The 15,742-nt window shown below is 39.3% G+C and overlaps 1 protein-coding gene across 5 annotated transcripts in view; it reads left to right on the top strand.

Annotated features, from left to right (window-relative positions):
* LOC124122699 (multiple epidermal growth factor-like domains protein 11) overlaps positions 1-15,742 on the top strand; it is a 286,895-nt gene continuing 271,153 nt past the window's right edge. For 4 of the 5 annotated variants that reach the window (XM_048400344.1, XM_048400347.1, XM_048400346.1 and 1 more), the window contains exons 1-5: positions 10-109; positions 10,827-10,925; positions 11,600-11,755; positions 12,594-12,764; positions 13,194-13,325. In XM_048400344.1, coding sequence (XP_048256301.1) covers positions 43-109; positions 10,827-10,925; positions 11,600-11,755; positions 12,594-12,764; positions 13,194-13,325 — 625 coding nt within the window. In that variant the 5' untranslated portion in view covers positions 10-42. Of the gene's footprint in view, positions 110-10,826; positions 10,926-11,599; positions 11,756-12,593; positions 12,765-13,193; positions 13,326-15,742 lie in introns of all 5 variants that reach the window. The other variant, XM_048400343.1, reaches the window with a different exon arrangement.

Here is a 15,742-nt window from a genome sequence, read left to right as displayed (position 1 = left end):
GGTGATGTGAGTTGGTGGTAGGCAAGGTTTCGGGGACTTACAATGGACTACGTACGCGTGTGTCTCGGTGTTCTTCCAATTCTCTTGGCACTCTGTCATCCAGCTCATGGTAAGCTTATTTCAGACTTGCAAAACATGAATATTATTTCTTTTTAGTTCACAAAGGCTCCTTAATTAGTGTCTCCATGGAAACATATGCATGTGATTTGAATACGGAGAAAACGGGAACAACCATTACTTTTTACAATGAGTTGTTATACTTTATTCCTAATGCTGATGGACCGCCTCCGTGGTCTTGTGGTAGAGCGTCCGCCCGGAGAGCGGAAGGTCCAGGGTTCGATCCCGGGCCGCGTCATACAAAAAGACGTTAAAAGATTGTACTTGTTGTTACCCTGTCTGGCGCTCGGCATTAAGGGGCTAAAACAAGGACTGGTCGGCTCGGAGTCAGTATACTGTGTCTGAGTGGGGTATTCATGTTAAACTGCGGCATGGTATCTCAGTGAGCTAGCACTATAAATCGGCATCAGTCCGGACTAGTACAAGCAGCCACACACACACATACACGTGCATGCACGTCGCTATATAAGTGCAATAATCTTGGACGCGACGTTAAACCCAATTTCACCTCACCTCACCTAATGCTGATAAAAGACACCAGCATGTGCCCCACCATTTTGATTCGGTTCATAGACGTGTATTTTGAAAGCCTGAAAGTCATTTCTCGTCATCACATAGCTGAAAAATAATAGAGAGTGAAATATTCGCGGAACTTATTTTGAGTGAGCGAGTTAAGATTTTACATTGTATGGGTAATATTGCAGCCATATCGCGATGAGTTAATTCTGAAGTTTATCATTACTAAATACCTAACAAAGTACAGGAAAACGGTAGGGAAAACATCAAACCAGATCCAATGTCAAACATCATTATGCTAAAGGCTTAGTGGTATCCATTAAACAGACCACCAGCAACCAAAGTCTGACCACCTTATTGGGTATCAAGGGGACTGTTTTGCTTTTTTATTGTATACAAATGTTATTGATATGCTAAAACGATTCTTCATTTGCATTTGTGCTTTCATGTTCGAAATTCGTTGTGCAGAGTTGCGTCCCTTGGGGCCGCCTGAAACCTGTGATCGTAGGTTCGAATCCCGGTTCACATCGATTATGGTTCTAGGTATGTCAGCACCATACCCGTGCTCGTGGGTTTCATCAAAGTGGTAAACGTCTGAAATCTACGTCTCTTCGGGCTTTCCACCTACTTTAAGCTGACACGTACACGCTGTGATATAACTGGAATACGGCGTTAAACCCAACTCACTCACTCATGTTCGAAACATTGTTTGGAACTATCGAATTCTATGCTGATGATATAGGCAACATTAGCCACTGAGCATGATTTCCAAACGTTCGCAAATGGATGCTCATACAACTATAAAGGAATAGAGGAAGTTTATGTGAACAGTTTTATCCATGTTTGAAAGTAATGTTTGACATAAAAAAGGTTATCCTCAACTGTTGCAATCGGGTTTGAAAATGATGCAAATATCAGGATTATTATGCACCAAACAGAAATGGTATTGGTATCTTGTTATACCAAAGAATTCCGTCAATTTTATGTGTGACCTATAACTTGAAAACTACTCTTTTTATACCTCTAATAGGAGAGGTGCAATGCGAAGTTCGATTTCAATATTTGGATTTTCTGAGTGAGTGAGTGAGTGAGTTAAAATTTTAAGTCAAATTGGCAATATTTCAGCCAAATCGTGACTATCAATAGTTAAATATAATACATATATTGAAACTTATATAAAAACCTGCCAAAGAAGGACAATAAAATAACAAGACTTATCACAGAAATATATTTTAAAACTAGTATAGAATCATAAAATTGATCGCACTAAATATAACATCACGGTATAAAAACGGGCTGTAGATCGCCAGCAACTGAAATTAGATCACCATACTAGAGGCCAAGGGGACTTACAGTACTTTAGCTTCCTGCATGGAACCCAGCAGGATTTACATCATCCCTTCAGCAACTGGTGATTGTACGCAAAATTAGCCAAAATTAAAATGACAAATATACTACGTTTAAAGGAGTAGTAGGCAGAACTATTCTTAAAATGAAATGGACTTACTATATCCTCTCAGGGGGACAATTTTACACTACGTCAACCCCCTTTGAGGATACTGCCAGTAACAATCTCAGATATAAATTCATTCTACAAATTGTAAAAGGTCATTCATTTTATACAAGACATGTAATCAAAATTTACTATACATTTCTATTTCTTTTAAAAACCCAATTATTAAATGAGAATTAATATTGTTAAAAAGATCCTTTAGAGAAGATGATTTGAAATATTTATATCTTGTGATGACAAAATCAACACAGTCAAGCAGGACATGCTTGAGTGTGGTTCTCTCATCACAAGGGATACACAATGGAGGATCTTCACCTTTTAATAAATATTCGTGACTACTATGGCCAATACGACATCGTCGTAAAATGACCTCTTCAAATCTGGACTGACAACCCATGTAGGTGTGACCGATGTTAAGTTTAATTTCATGTAATTTATTGATACCTATCTGGGTGTCCCACTGCTGTTGCATTTGATCTCTGATGTAACATCTAATAACAGGTTTCCTTGATGGAAAATTTGTATTTTTGTATAATTTGTATATGGGCCTGAGGCCTCAAGTACAAATAAACAGATTGATATCGCTGTATGGGATCAGAAGTGGTGTCACAGATTTGTTGAATGCTGCCTTTGCAGCAGCATCGGCCATTGTGTTCCCAGTGATTCCTGGGCTGGGTAACCAACAGAAAACGATGTCGTATTGGCCAGTAACAAGATCATTAAACAATTCAATAAATTCTATTAAAAGTGGATGCGTGGAAGACATGTTTTTAATAGCCTGAAGGAAGAAAGAGAGTCTGAGAAAATAATGAACTCTTTATGTTTAGTTTGGTTGTCGATATATTTTAGTGCAGTTAAAATTGCATTTGCTTCTGCTGTTAATATAGAACACTTATCTGGTTGTCGGGATGAGCCAGTCCTGGATCCAATGATAGTGGCGCTGGCAACAGCGTCACTGTCCTTGGATCCATCTGTAAATATAGATTTGTAAGTGTCATAAGTGCTTCGTAATTCATTATATTGCTGTTGATAAATTAGTTGATTTGTGTCGGATTTCTTGAGTTTGGTTAATGTTAGGTCTACCTCAGGCTTCACTAACTGCCATGGCGGAGAAGCGAAAAGTGGAATTGGGGCTATGTTTTCAAGATTGATTTGAGCAGCAGAAGCATCTGATTGTATTCGTATTCCAAGTGGTGGAATAACAGATGTCTTTTTATTGTAGAGATGTTTGTAAAGAGGATTAAAAACACAGTCATATGCTGGGTTGGATTGAGTGGAACGTAATATAGAGATATAATGCAAAGATAATTTATGCGACATTGTTGAAGGGATGGCTCATCAGCCTCCACATTTAAACTTGGAATAGGTGAAGTTCGAAAGGCTCCAAGAAAAAGTCTCAAGCCTTGGTGATGAACGGTATCTAATTTTCTAAATTGCTTTTACAAGCCCAACTATAGATGATGGAGCCGTAATCAGTTTTGAGCGGATTAGTGTTCGATATAGTTGGAGGAGGGTTTTCTGATCCCCTCCCCACTTGGAATTAGATACAACTTTTAACAAATCTAGAGCCTTCAGACATTTATTCTTTAAGTATTTAATGTGGGGCAGAAAGGTTAAATGGTGATCAAATATTATGCCTAAAAATTTGGCTTCTTGTACAACTTTAATAGGAGTTTTATCTAATATTAGTTCTGGGTCCTTATGAGGTTTATATTTTCTACAAAAATGAATACAGTTTGTTTAAGATTTTGAGAACTTAAATCCATTTTCTAAGGACCATTTATGAATTTTATTTAAACAAAGCTGTAGTTGCCTTTTGATAGAATTCATGCTTTTGCCCTGACAAGAAATGTTAAAATCATCCACAAACACCGATCCATCAATTGAATCACTTAAAACCTTTGAAAGGCTATTAATTTTTATACTAAATAAAGTGACAGACAAAATACTGCCTTGTGGGACACCCTGATCCTGATGATAATGATCAGACAGGGTAGAACCCACGCAGACTTGGAATTGCCTGTCGGTTAAAAACTCAGATATAAATTGTTTTTTCCGGAAACTACATTGTTTGTTAGTAATGAGATTATTGGTCTCTAAGTACCAAACTAGTCGATTATTAATCATGCGTTCCATGGTTTTCCAAACGCAGCTTGTTAGTGATATCAGTCGATAATTTGAAGGGTCTTATGATCTCGCCCAGGTTTGGGTATTGGGGTAACTACAGCATCACGCCATGAAGGAGGACATTACCCAGACGTCCAAATTTGATAAAAAAAATAGTCAATAATTTTACTAAAGATGATTCTGGCAAGTGTTTGAGGAGTTGATAATGAATGTTATCAGCTCCGGCAGCCGTATCGTAAGCTTGTTCAAGGGCTGTATGGAGTTCGTGAATAGAGAAAAGTTCATTATAATCTTCCCCGTTATCTAATTTAAAATTAATAGTTTTCTTTTCTTGCTCTTTTTTAATTTAGGATCATAGTTAGTTGAGGAAGAATGTTTAGCCAAAATTTGCAATATCAAATTTATCAGTAAGTAGTACGTCCCCATTTTGGAGATGGTGGATGCTTGATTTGGAACCCTTACCTTTAATTTTCTGAATCATAATCCAAACTTTAGACATCGGCGTACGTGAATTGATTTTTGAGACATAAATTTGCCACGACTGGTGCTTATTTTGCTTAAAAGGACGTCGTGCTTTAGCATTTAACATTTTAATTTTATTCAAATTATGTACCATAGGATGGCGACGGAAATAGTTTTCAGCCTTTTTCCGTGCCTTCCTTGCTTGCTTGCAGTCATTGTTAAACAATGGTTTACGGATGTGTGGATTTGCAGAGGACTGCAGAATACATCCATCAGCAATTTTGTGACGTTCATCAGAGAAGATTTGGATAGGATCAGGAGCATTGACAAAAAAATTAGGAGTTAATTTGTTGGAGGACAGTAATTCAAACAAAGGCCAGTTTGCTTTTGTAAAGTGATGGCTGAACATCAGAAGGGTTAACCGTTTTCAGAATGGTTGGAAAGTGGTCACTCCCCCAGAGGTCATCGTGGACTGACCACTCAAATTCATTCAACAGATCAGAGTCGAGGGAGGAGTATGTACCTGTACGGGGTGTAAATATGTTTTGGAGTTATCATTAAAAAGACATAAAGCATTGTTGGAAATAAAATCTTCTATACTCCTCCCCTTAGTGCTGGTATAATCACTACCCCATAATGGATTATGTCCATTCAAATCACCCATTATGATACAAGGCTTAGGCAGTTGGTCATATAGTGCTTGGAGATCAGTTTGCTGAATAGACGAAGATGGAGGGATATAAAGAGAACACAAAGTAAAAACAATGTGTAAAGTTATTCTGACAGCAACGGCTTGGAGAGGAGTATCAAGAGGAACAGTACTGTGGATGATACTCTGCCTCACCAACACTGAGGAACCTCCAGTGGCCATAGCCCCTGGACGGGAAAAGAAATGATAGGAACTATACTGTCTGATGTCAGTTTGATCGGTGTTTTTCAAGTAGGTTTACTGAAGACAAAGAGCTGATGGTTTAAAATCTTGTAGTTAAAGTTGTAGATCATTATAATTATGTCGGGAGTCCTCTGCAATTCCATTAATGATGTGACTTGAGCAGCTCATGGCGGCTAAACTGGGGATCTTGAACGGGAGGTACGTCCACTCTCATGGACTGGTTGTGTTGGAGTGACGTCCATCTCCAGAGGCTCAAACGGACTATGAACCTCTACTGAGGTTGTTCTGGCTTTTCTCCTCATTTGCTTTTTAGCTGATTTCGATGAATAGGCTTCGCCCTGAAATGTTTCTAATTCGTTTATAGGGTCAGGTTGTAGATCTGAGTGGTGGGATTGATCAGAAGGTGGTGACTGAATGTTTTCAGTTTGGGTGGCAGATGTTGATTTCGTTGGATAGCTTTGAGATGCCTCAATGGTGTCATCAATGGTAATTTGGTCATCCTTCAGCCAAGAGATAGAAGTCTGGCATTGTGTGGAGGCCGCAGTTACCTTGGTACATTGAACCGGAGAAGAAGAGATGACAGCTGAATAGCTTTTAGAAGAAGGTGTTTGTGGAGGAATTGATAACTTATTTTGCTTCAGTGTATGAAATGTTATTAGTATGCTTGAGTTTCAATATTTTGTTTCCAAGAATAAAAGCAGGACATGCTTTTGATGAGGACAAGTTCTCCCTGTTGCAGTTGGCACACCGGATCTCATTTGTGCAGTCTGAACTCTCCTGAGTTTCACTGCAATGGCAGCACCTTGCCTTGTTAGTGCAAGTTTTGGCACCGTGACCAAATCTTTGACACTTGTAACATCGGAGTGGATTTGGAACATAGACCTCCACTCCGATGTTAAAGTAACCTGCTTTTATGGACTTTGGTTGGTTGGTTGGTTGGTTTGTTGTTTAACGCCGCACTCAGCAATATTCCAGCTCTATGACGTCGGTCTGTAAATAATCGAGTCTGGACCAAACAATCCAGTGATTGATATCATGAGCATCGATCCATGCAATTGGGATCGATGACATGCATCAACCAAGTCAGCGAGTCTGACCACCCGATCTCGTTAGTCGCCTTTTACGACAAGCATAGTCACCTTTTACGGCAAGCATAGGTTGCTGAAGACCTATTCTACCCCAGAATCTTCACCGGTCAAGGGTTGTGAGAGCAAAAGTGAAAAGGTAAGTTTGGGTATTGATAATTTTTCCATCTTCTGCTTTTCTAGTACACTGCTTAACTTCGGTGACACCTTGACGTTTTAATTCAGTTGTGATCTCTTCTTCTCTCATATCTGACCGAAAGCGAGCTCGAGCTCGAACGATGCCCCTACTACAGTTCAGTTTCTTGTGCACTGAGACAACAACCCGTGTATTGACAAACTGCTGGAGGCCCAACAGATTGACGGATTGCTGTCTCGTGCACATTCCACAAGGATTGATCCACCACGGAGACGTGTGACGTTCTTAACCTCCCCACAGACACTTTGGATATCCTTGGAGATCGCAAACGGGTTTAGTTTTAAAGGACTATCATCTATGGTTGAAATGACTAAAATCTTGGCCAAAATCCTGACATTATTGGAGATAATTCCTCATCAGATGACGAAGAAAGGTGCCTTCTTTTATTAGCTTTCGATGAACCAGTGAGTGTGTTGTTAGCCATGATATGAGAAGATTGTTCAGCATTTCTGCTCTCCACCCGCCATCGAGTGTCAACAAGGACGATGTTGCAGTCAAGTTATTATATATCTTGATGAGAAGCAGTTTGATATATATTACATTATTACTGACAAAAAGGGTTTGTGTTATCCTGCCACAGTCAGGCTGGTTAGGCTCATCATCAGCTCAGGGCCCTTGCCCCCTCTATACGCAGCCCAGACAGCGAATGGGACTGCCTAGTCAAACCCACCCAGAAGTTTTCGGAGAACGTGAAGAATCCCCAACACTGCTGCCTTCTGCATTACCCAGATTGTCAGACGGGCTGTAGTCCTGGTAGCAAACCCGGGTACTCTCCCCGGTCAGTCAACAGATTAGGTACCAAACCTAAGGCACCGAGAACAATGGGGAGTCAGACAACTTGGTCCTTGGGATGCAAGCATGACATTTCGAAAGCGAGGCCCGCATATTTGCCATGTTTTTCCTCAATCTTGTCAATCACACTGGTGTCAAAGGGGACAGAAAATTCAATGATATAAATGACTTCATTGGATTTATCAAAAAGGACAAGATCAGGTTTGTTAGCCTGGATACGTCTAGGGATGTAAATGGGCCTATACCAAAGAATTTTGTATTTATCATTTTCCATGACGCCCTCTACACATTCCGGGTCATACCATGGATGGACCTCTGTTGCAAAACCACAAGCATGGCGATTTGATATGGCACTTCGCTTGGATGACACTCATTTCTGTACCGTCCAGCAGTACAGAACCATCAACAAAATCAAAAGGTTGAAATTATGTCCCACCTCCTTGGCTAGTTTTAGAAAACTGTGGAATGCCTTGTTTTCATCATGACTCTTGACATGCTTCACAAAAGGATCATCAGACAAACAAATGTGTGCAAAGTGCACAAAACAATTTTATCATGAAGAGCCTCCACATTAATCAAACCACGCCCTCCAATCATAATTGGTAAATATAAGCGATTGAGGGAAGAGCGAGGGTGGTGGGATCTATTGTCTGACATGATTCTTGGTGTTAGGGTGTCAATACCCTGAAGTAGTAGTAGTAGTAGTAGTAGTAGTAGTAGTAGTAGTATAAATAAACTCGTTCACTCTCTCAAATCGTAGTAGTAGTAGTAGTAGTGGTAGTAGTAGTAGTATAAATAAACTCGTTCACTCTCTCAAATCGATGAGTTCGTGGCGTGCCAGAACCCTATGAGCGTGTGTATCAATTCCCGATTCATCCTGATTAGTTTTGGACCTACATGACTTTCGACTTTCCTCCAACATGAAGCTCACATGCCATAACCGAAACACTGTTCAGAGCGGCGTTCAACTATACTCACTCACGAATTTCACAATAATGTATTTGCCATGTCAGCATTTAAACCTACATACTTAATCGGAGTTAATACTTCGGTAAACCAACGACCATTTAACTCACAGACTGAGCTCCTTCACGGACGTATGTATGCACATTTGCAATTTTTATGACTGAGTTCGTTCACTGGGCACATTCATCTATAACCATAGATCAATTCAAGGAGTTTTTAGTTCTCATTAAATAATTAATTATTTTTTAAATTTAACATTGATAAATTTTGAAATTGTGTTGACAGTTAATCTATTTTAACTGGCAGCTAAATTGTCTACCATCACATGCAGCTGAATGGTAGTGTAAATCCTGCTGGGGAACCATGCAGCAAACAGAAGTATTGTAAGTCCCCACGGCCCCTAGCATGATGGCCTAACTTTGGCTGCTGGCATTCTATAACCCGTTTGTTATGTATAGTGATGTATTTTTATGCTTCCATATAGTTTTAAATCTGTGATAAGTCTACTAGTAGTCATTTTACTGTCCGTTGTTGACAGGATTTTATCGTTTAAATGTATAACCTTTGAAAGTCACGATGTGTCTGATGAGACTTTAAATTTTAACTCACTCCTTCACTCAAAAATCGTACATTCAGGAGCTTAACACAAGTCACCATCAAGATCTTAGATTGTGTCTGGGTGTATTCGGACTTCACCTGTTGAAAGTTAATATGTTGAAGCCAATGAGCATTGTCTTGATATCAGAAGGACAAAACTGGCATGCAGTACGTAACTTAACAACTCCGGGTCGGGCGCAATAATATTTATTGAACTAAACTACACAAAACTGCATCCTGCTTACTTTGGTTGTTCTTACATGTACATATCTATGCTCTCTGCGTCATAGCATTTATTCATCTGATGAAGGAGTAAGCATATATTCCGACACGTTATGTTCCTCATAATAAAGAAGTTGACATCCATAAATTCTCTTCCTTATACATTGTATGGCTGAAATACTGCCTATGCGACACAATTTATATTTGAAGGTTTTTATAGCTGAGCATGTCATGCAGACATGTACGTCGCGCTAAGATGTGAAGGTAGAGACATCGCTTGACACGCCAAGCCGACAAAGGAGAAAATGTGACTGATAGCCTAAGATGACTGATTACGAGTTAATTCCAAATACAGCGAAAACCCTATTGTATTGTGAAGGACTGTCAGTCACGAATATTGCTTTTAACCATCATATCAGAATATAACATACTGACCTACTTTAAAGACGCTCGATTATTTGCAATATTTGGCGAAATGGTCACAACAATCAAATTAAGTTGTTCTGTGCAGTTAGGAATGAGATAATAAAACACAGCAATGTCGTTGTTAGAGTTCACATCTCATTCGATGCGTTTCGAGATTTGAGCACCAAAACAGCGTCAACATTTAACAACCTATGAGGTACAGTCGTGCATGCTCTTTCTACGATAATTTCAATGACCGTCATACAACCCTTGCTCAGAGGTTGTTTGACGAAGGTTACAATATGCAAGGCCTCAGTAAAGCTTTCAAAGAGCCTAATGGTGGATATGTTGAGAACATTTACAAATTTGACGATCGGTGACAAAAAATGTGGTACAATCATGTGTTCCCTACTTTTGACTTGTACCAAGCGTCATGACTTGATAGTGATTCATGAACACATGCTCCTGATTTCTTCGGAATCATACAATCGAGTTTGGTTTTAGCAGTGATTTCTTATGAATATGAAAAGGGTTTGGTTACTTGTATTTACAAACACCCAGAGAACCAACTGCCTGTGCTTGTCATGAGCGGCATTTAAATGGATCTAGTAGTCAGGCTCGGTGACTAGGTTGACTGCATGTCAAAGTATGTCAGTTGCTTATAACGGTGCTCATGACGTTAATAACTTGGTTTTCTGGTCCGGACTCGATTATTTAAAGTCCCCCGTCTTGTAGCTGGATCAGGGTGAGGTAAAACAACCACAAACAAACCAATCAACAGTGGCAATAAACATGATTCAAATCGTAACAGCTGATGTTTTCATTATCAAACCGTTCTTCCCTGGGCAATTATGTAGATCTGAGAGCCTGAAAGAGTCCAACTCATAAACGTGTGTTCACTTGCATAATTTTCCAATGATGCTTCTTGTCTATCAGGTGCTTGTCGTTGTCGAGACCAGAGTGAGTGTGATCTTCCCAAAAAGTACTGCGAGGCTGGGTGTGAGACTGGTTTCACAGGCAGTCGTTGCCAGTATGGTAAGAGACCTATTGAAACATTCAAAAGAATAAATGGTCAGTCCAAATGGTAAAATAGCATATGGTTGTTTCTTGAATATGTTTTTATTCACTATATATATACACAAATGTCATCCCGCATCATATTACCTTTAACCAAGGGATGACACTTACCATTTTAAATGTTTCAAGCAGTAAAACCGCTGTGGTTAAATAGTTGCAATATTACGTAACCTATTCCTACCAACTGTCCCTCTTTGTTCCTCGTGATTGCCTTGAAACTAGAAGATCGTGCATTTGAAACAATATATTGACCATGCATATATGTATTAAGTACGACACACACTTAGTGGCATATAAACATGAGTTAGAGTTAGATGTATTCTACCAAATGATTGTGTTATATATAAGGGTTTATCTTTTTTATCTATTCCACAATGTCGAGTTAATGTCTCACGGATAAACTTTCGATGAACTCATTACATTACTTTCTACAGTTTTTATTATATTCTCCTTTTATCTTTTTATTTTGAAAATAAAGATAGACTTGCTCAACAGAAGTTGATTTTCTTTGCTTGACATGAAGTGGATTTCTATATTTTGGTTTAGCGACTGAGATGATAATGTCTAAATTATGAATTCAGCAGATGTCCCATGGAAACATCTTCCAATTAATTATATTTTAATGATTTCAGTCAACCAATTGGCATACGCATCCTGCAAAGTCCACCAAGACGTAGTCGATGAGAACCTCAGCACGTGTACAAGTCAGGGTTACACAGGTTATATAACATGCAGTATCGAAGGCCCACCCAGAGAATTTAACATCATTCGAATTTTTCATGAACCAAGTAGGTCTATATTAATCATGTGTAAATGTATTTGGGATTAAATATAAGTTGGTCTACTGTGCAGAGTTGTGTGAGAAGTGATAAACGTCTGACATGTGTATAACTTCTGCTGACACGCCGAGATATAACTGGAATACGGTTCAAGGGAGCGTTAAAACCAATTCACTACCACATGTTTTATGAATCGTAAATATGCATTATTGCATTATAATTAAATAATTTGGACCGATTACGCTTTGGATCAATCAACATCATGTATATTTAAATATTGTATTCCGTTATATTGACCACGTTTGGTTTGACGTAAGTGGTAATAATATACCGCTGCTTATCAGTTTGACTAGGTATCCCTCACGCACGAAACTTTACACCAACCGTATTTGTATAGCTTAATTAATGTTGGATTGAATGATGTGACTGGATTTTTGTGGGTGATTCACTTTTGTTTCTACCTTAAACAGATGCCAAGATTTTCAGCAACAATCCCATCAATCTAAAATGTTGCTTAGGTTCTCGGTTGTTCTGAAAACTGTCGATAGGTGATTTGGACCCATCAGTTCCGCTGTCAGTTGACAAACAAATCTGATACAAGGGAAGAGTGCCCGCCAGTCTTCTGTCCTAGTTCAACTTTGAAGTTGATTCTAACCAATCTAACAGTTGCATATCAAACAATAATTCGTCTAAAATTCTTATTTTTTGTTGGTAATACAAAAGATAAGCCATGTTTGATAATTGCAGTAAATCTTACTGGATCAATGTCATATGATGATTTTACATAACATGTCCATTATCAAACTAAATCCAAAAGAATGACTTGTTTCGTCTTATTTTGTTAAAGGTAAAAGTCTGCCCTCATTTTACATTGCTACAAGGGGCGAATGGGAGCAAGTATCGATTCACAAAAATGTGACCAACAAGATTACTGACTACGAGTACAAAGGGAAGCGGTTAAACTCCAGTCTTATATTACACCCTAAGTTCAGAGTGTGCGAGGTAGCAGTTGCTTATGGCAAGTGAACGTTTATTATGCATGAAATAAGTTACATAGAAGGATGTATTCATGGCGTGGAATCTTTGGACTGCTGACGTCTACATATACTTATCATATACATGATACTACCATGTGGATAGTGTATACTAAAGCCCGGAGAAATGGTCGATTAAATTACATTAAATAGATGCGCTACTCTTTTGGGTGAATTTTTTGTGTGCCTTTTCACACGTTATTATATCCAATTGCTTACCTACGATATCACTATATCTCTAGCCATCATTTTTGGTGTACTTTTTCCTGATTCCATATGATTAAATGAACTTTCTCATTGACGTTACAAGTACAAAAGTAAAAACATCTACATCTGATATGTGGTTCCACGTATTATCCTTGTCTGTCCTGTACACTTTCTACGGTTATTCACACGTGCTTGCCCATTCTTAGAATGCCTTCATGACGATGAATGTAATATGGAGTGCAACTGTAAGAACGCCTCGGACTGTTTGGGGAACCCCAGGAGGTGTCCGTCTGGCTGTGCAGTGGGATACACCGGAAAAAACTATGGCTGTGAAAAAAGTGAGTTTTTATATTTATTTACATATTTGTTAAAGTATACTCAATTATCATATACTTTTTAATTGACATACTGAACAATGACTATGAGTATGAGGATATGTACTGTATGGCTTTCGAGACTGATTTAAACTGTACACACAACAAGTTACTTTTCCAGCAAGACCAAGGTAGCCCGATGCCCTTTTAAGGCGTCCGCCTTACCGGAAGGTCACAAATAAACTGTTCTTTCCTTTTCAAGAGGCTGTGCATCAATACATGTACAGTAATACAGTCGTTATCCAAATAGCATGTTTGTCTACTTTGTCATCCGTCAACTTCTAAAAAATGCCTATCAAACAATATCATTTATATTGTTACATTTAAAATAAGAAGTTTTACCCAAAAGAGTAATGTGATAATAGTTTCTCGTTGATCGTTTGTAAAATTTGTGTGCTTCAAATAACTTATCTTAGATTTGTTTTGCCGATACTAAGAGAATAGCGCAAGAACGCAAATACTGCCATGGAGTAAAAGATTCATTTCTTGCGACGTGTGTTTCCAGAACAGACACATCCACTGTTCAATGGGTAATTATTTTATCAGGTGAGGATTCCGGGTCAGAATAGATCCCAAGCAAACTGAGCACTATGAGGCGATTTAATGGATAAGGTGGTCAGGCTAGGTAACTTCTTTGGATGTGAGTTTGGAGACGCGATCATTTATAGGCCGCCGCAATATAGCTGGAATATTGCTGAGAGTGGCGTTACACAACAAACGGGAAACAAACACCTTAACGACACATACACAGGTGAACATTGATATGACAGTACCTTTAAATGTTTTATACACATGCACAAATGTTAATCGCCACCAACCATATTTGTGAGCTGTTACTTTTGGCACTTAATGATGACTATTATAACGAGATGTACGATTGTTATAAGCCGTATATGTAAACCTCATGTAATGCAAAAGTTGTCCCAAAGCAAGTTTATCTTGTGTTCCAAAAGAATATGATCAGAAAGGAATTTTACCGAAGACCAGAAATTGAAGGATTAGAAAACATTGAAAAACTATTTTTGTCATGTAACTGTCATGATATCAGCAGACCATTATCAGGTGTCACATAGACACCCTAGGGAGTGCAGAGTCTATTGCATGACAGAAACGTCAGTAACGTGTGTATGATCCACGGACATTGACCACAACTTCAACCCTACGCCTCATACTCATTACAAGTCGTTGAATGCTTCTCTGAGGCAAACGGACCCATTCTTCATGAAGTGCGGCTTCAAGTCCAGCGAGATTTTGAACTGGGGGATCATGATGTCTGATTTTCCGGCCAAGAATGTCCCAGAGATGCTCAATCGGATTAAGATCCGGACTACAGGCCGGCCAAGGAAGAGTGGCAATAGCTTCTTGACACAAATAAGCCAAAACTGCCCGAAATCTGTGTGGTCTAGCATTGTCGTCCATGTAAACAGGTCTTGTCTGAAGAGGATGGTAGTCAAAATAAGGAACTACCGCTGGACGAAGAACGGCATCTTGGTATTGTTGGCCATTCAGGTTTCCACGAATTATCACCAGCAGAAGTTTGCAGCCGAAGGAAACACAACCCCATATCATGACAGACCCCCCGCCACATGGTACGATCTTTTGGATGTTCCTTGGTGCAAAACGAGTGTTACGTTGCCTCCAAACAGGTATTCGACCATCAACAGTTCGTAGCAACATTCGACACTCGTCAGACCAATGGATCCTTCTCCAGTTGGCCAAGTTCAATCGACTGAGGGCACGACACCATATCAGACGATTCCGCATGTGCCTCTCAGTCAGTTCAGGACGTTTTACTGGTCTTCTGGCGTTATAACCAGCCGCTCTGAGGCGACGCCTTACGGTCATCGTCGAGAGTCTCCGATGGGTAATCCACTGCAGTCTTAAATCTGTTGAAGTGGCAAATGGATTTCGTCTGACTATCCTGAAAAGACGTCTATCCTCTCTGTTAGAGGTCTTTCTTGGCCTACCAGACCTATGCCTGTCATTGACATCATTGGTTTGACCATGTTTGACAATTAAACGAGTGATAACACTGTGATGACGACCCATTTGTCTTGCAATAGCTCTGCATGACATGCCAGCATTTTTCATGCCTATCACTTGCCATCTTTCAGCGTTCGTTAACTTTCTCCTCACCATGGCTGATTTTCAACCTCTATTGGAAGGGGAATCTCACACAGGAGCAAAATGCAACCACGTGTCTGAAACTTGAATTTCACTATTTATAGGGTAGGGGAACTGCAGCAACACCTAAAGCACGCTTTCCTTGTGGTATCTGGACAAATTTGGGTTCATGAAACTATGGAAGCCTAATTCAGTCATACATCATCGTATTTCGTGTTTCTGATTCCCACACGTGAAATCAAGAGACTATGAATATG

Source organism: Haliotis rufescens, unplaced genomic scaffold, assembly GCF_023055435.1.
Source record: "Haliotis rufescens isolate VD_foot unplaced genomic scaffold, xgHalRufe1.0.p SCAF_2, whole genome shotgun sequence".
Lineage (NCBI taxonomy): Eukaryota > Metazoa > Mollusca > Gastropoda > Lepetellida > Haliotidae > Haliotis > Haliotis rufescens.
This window is presented reverse-complemented; position numbering and strand designations above follow the sequence as displayed.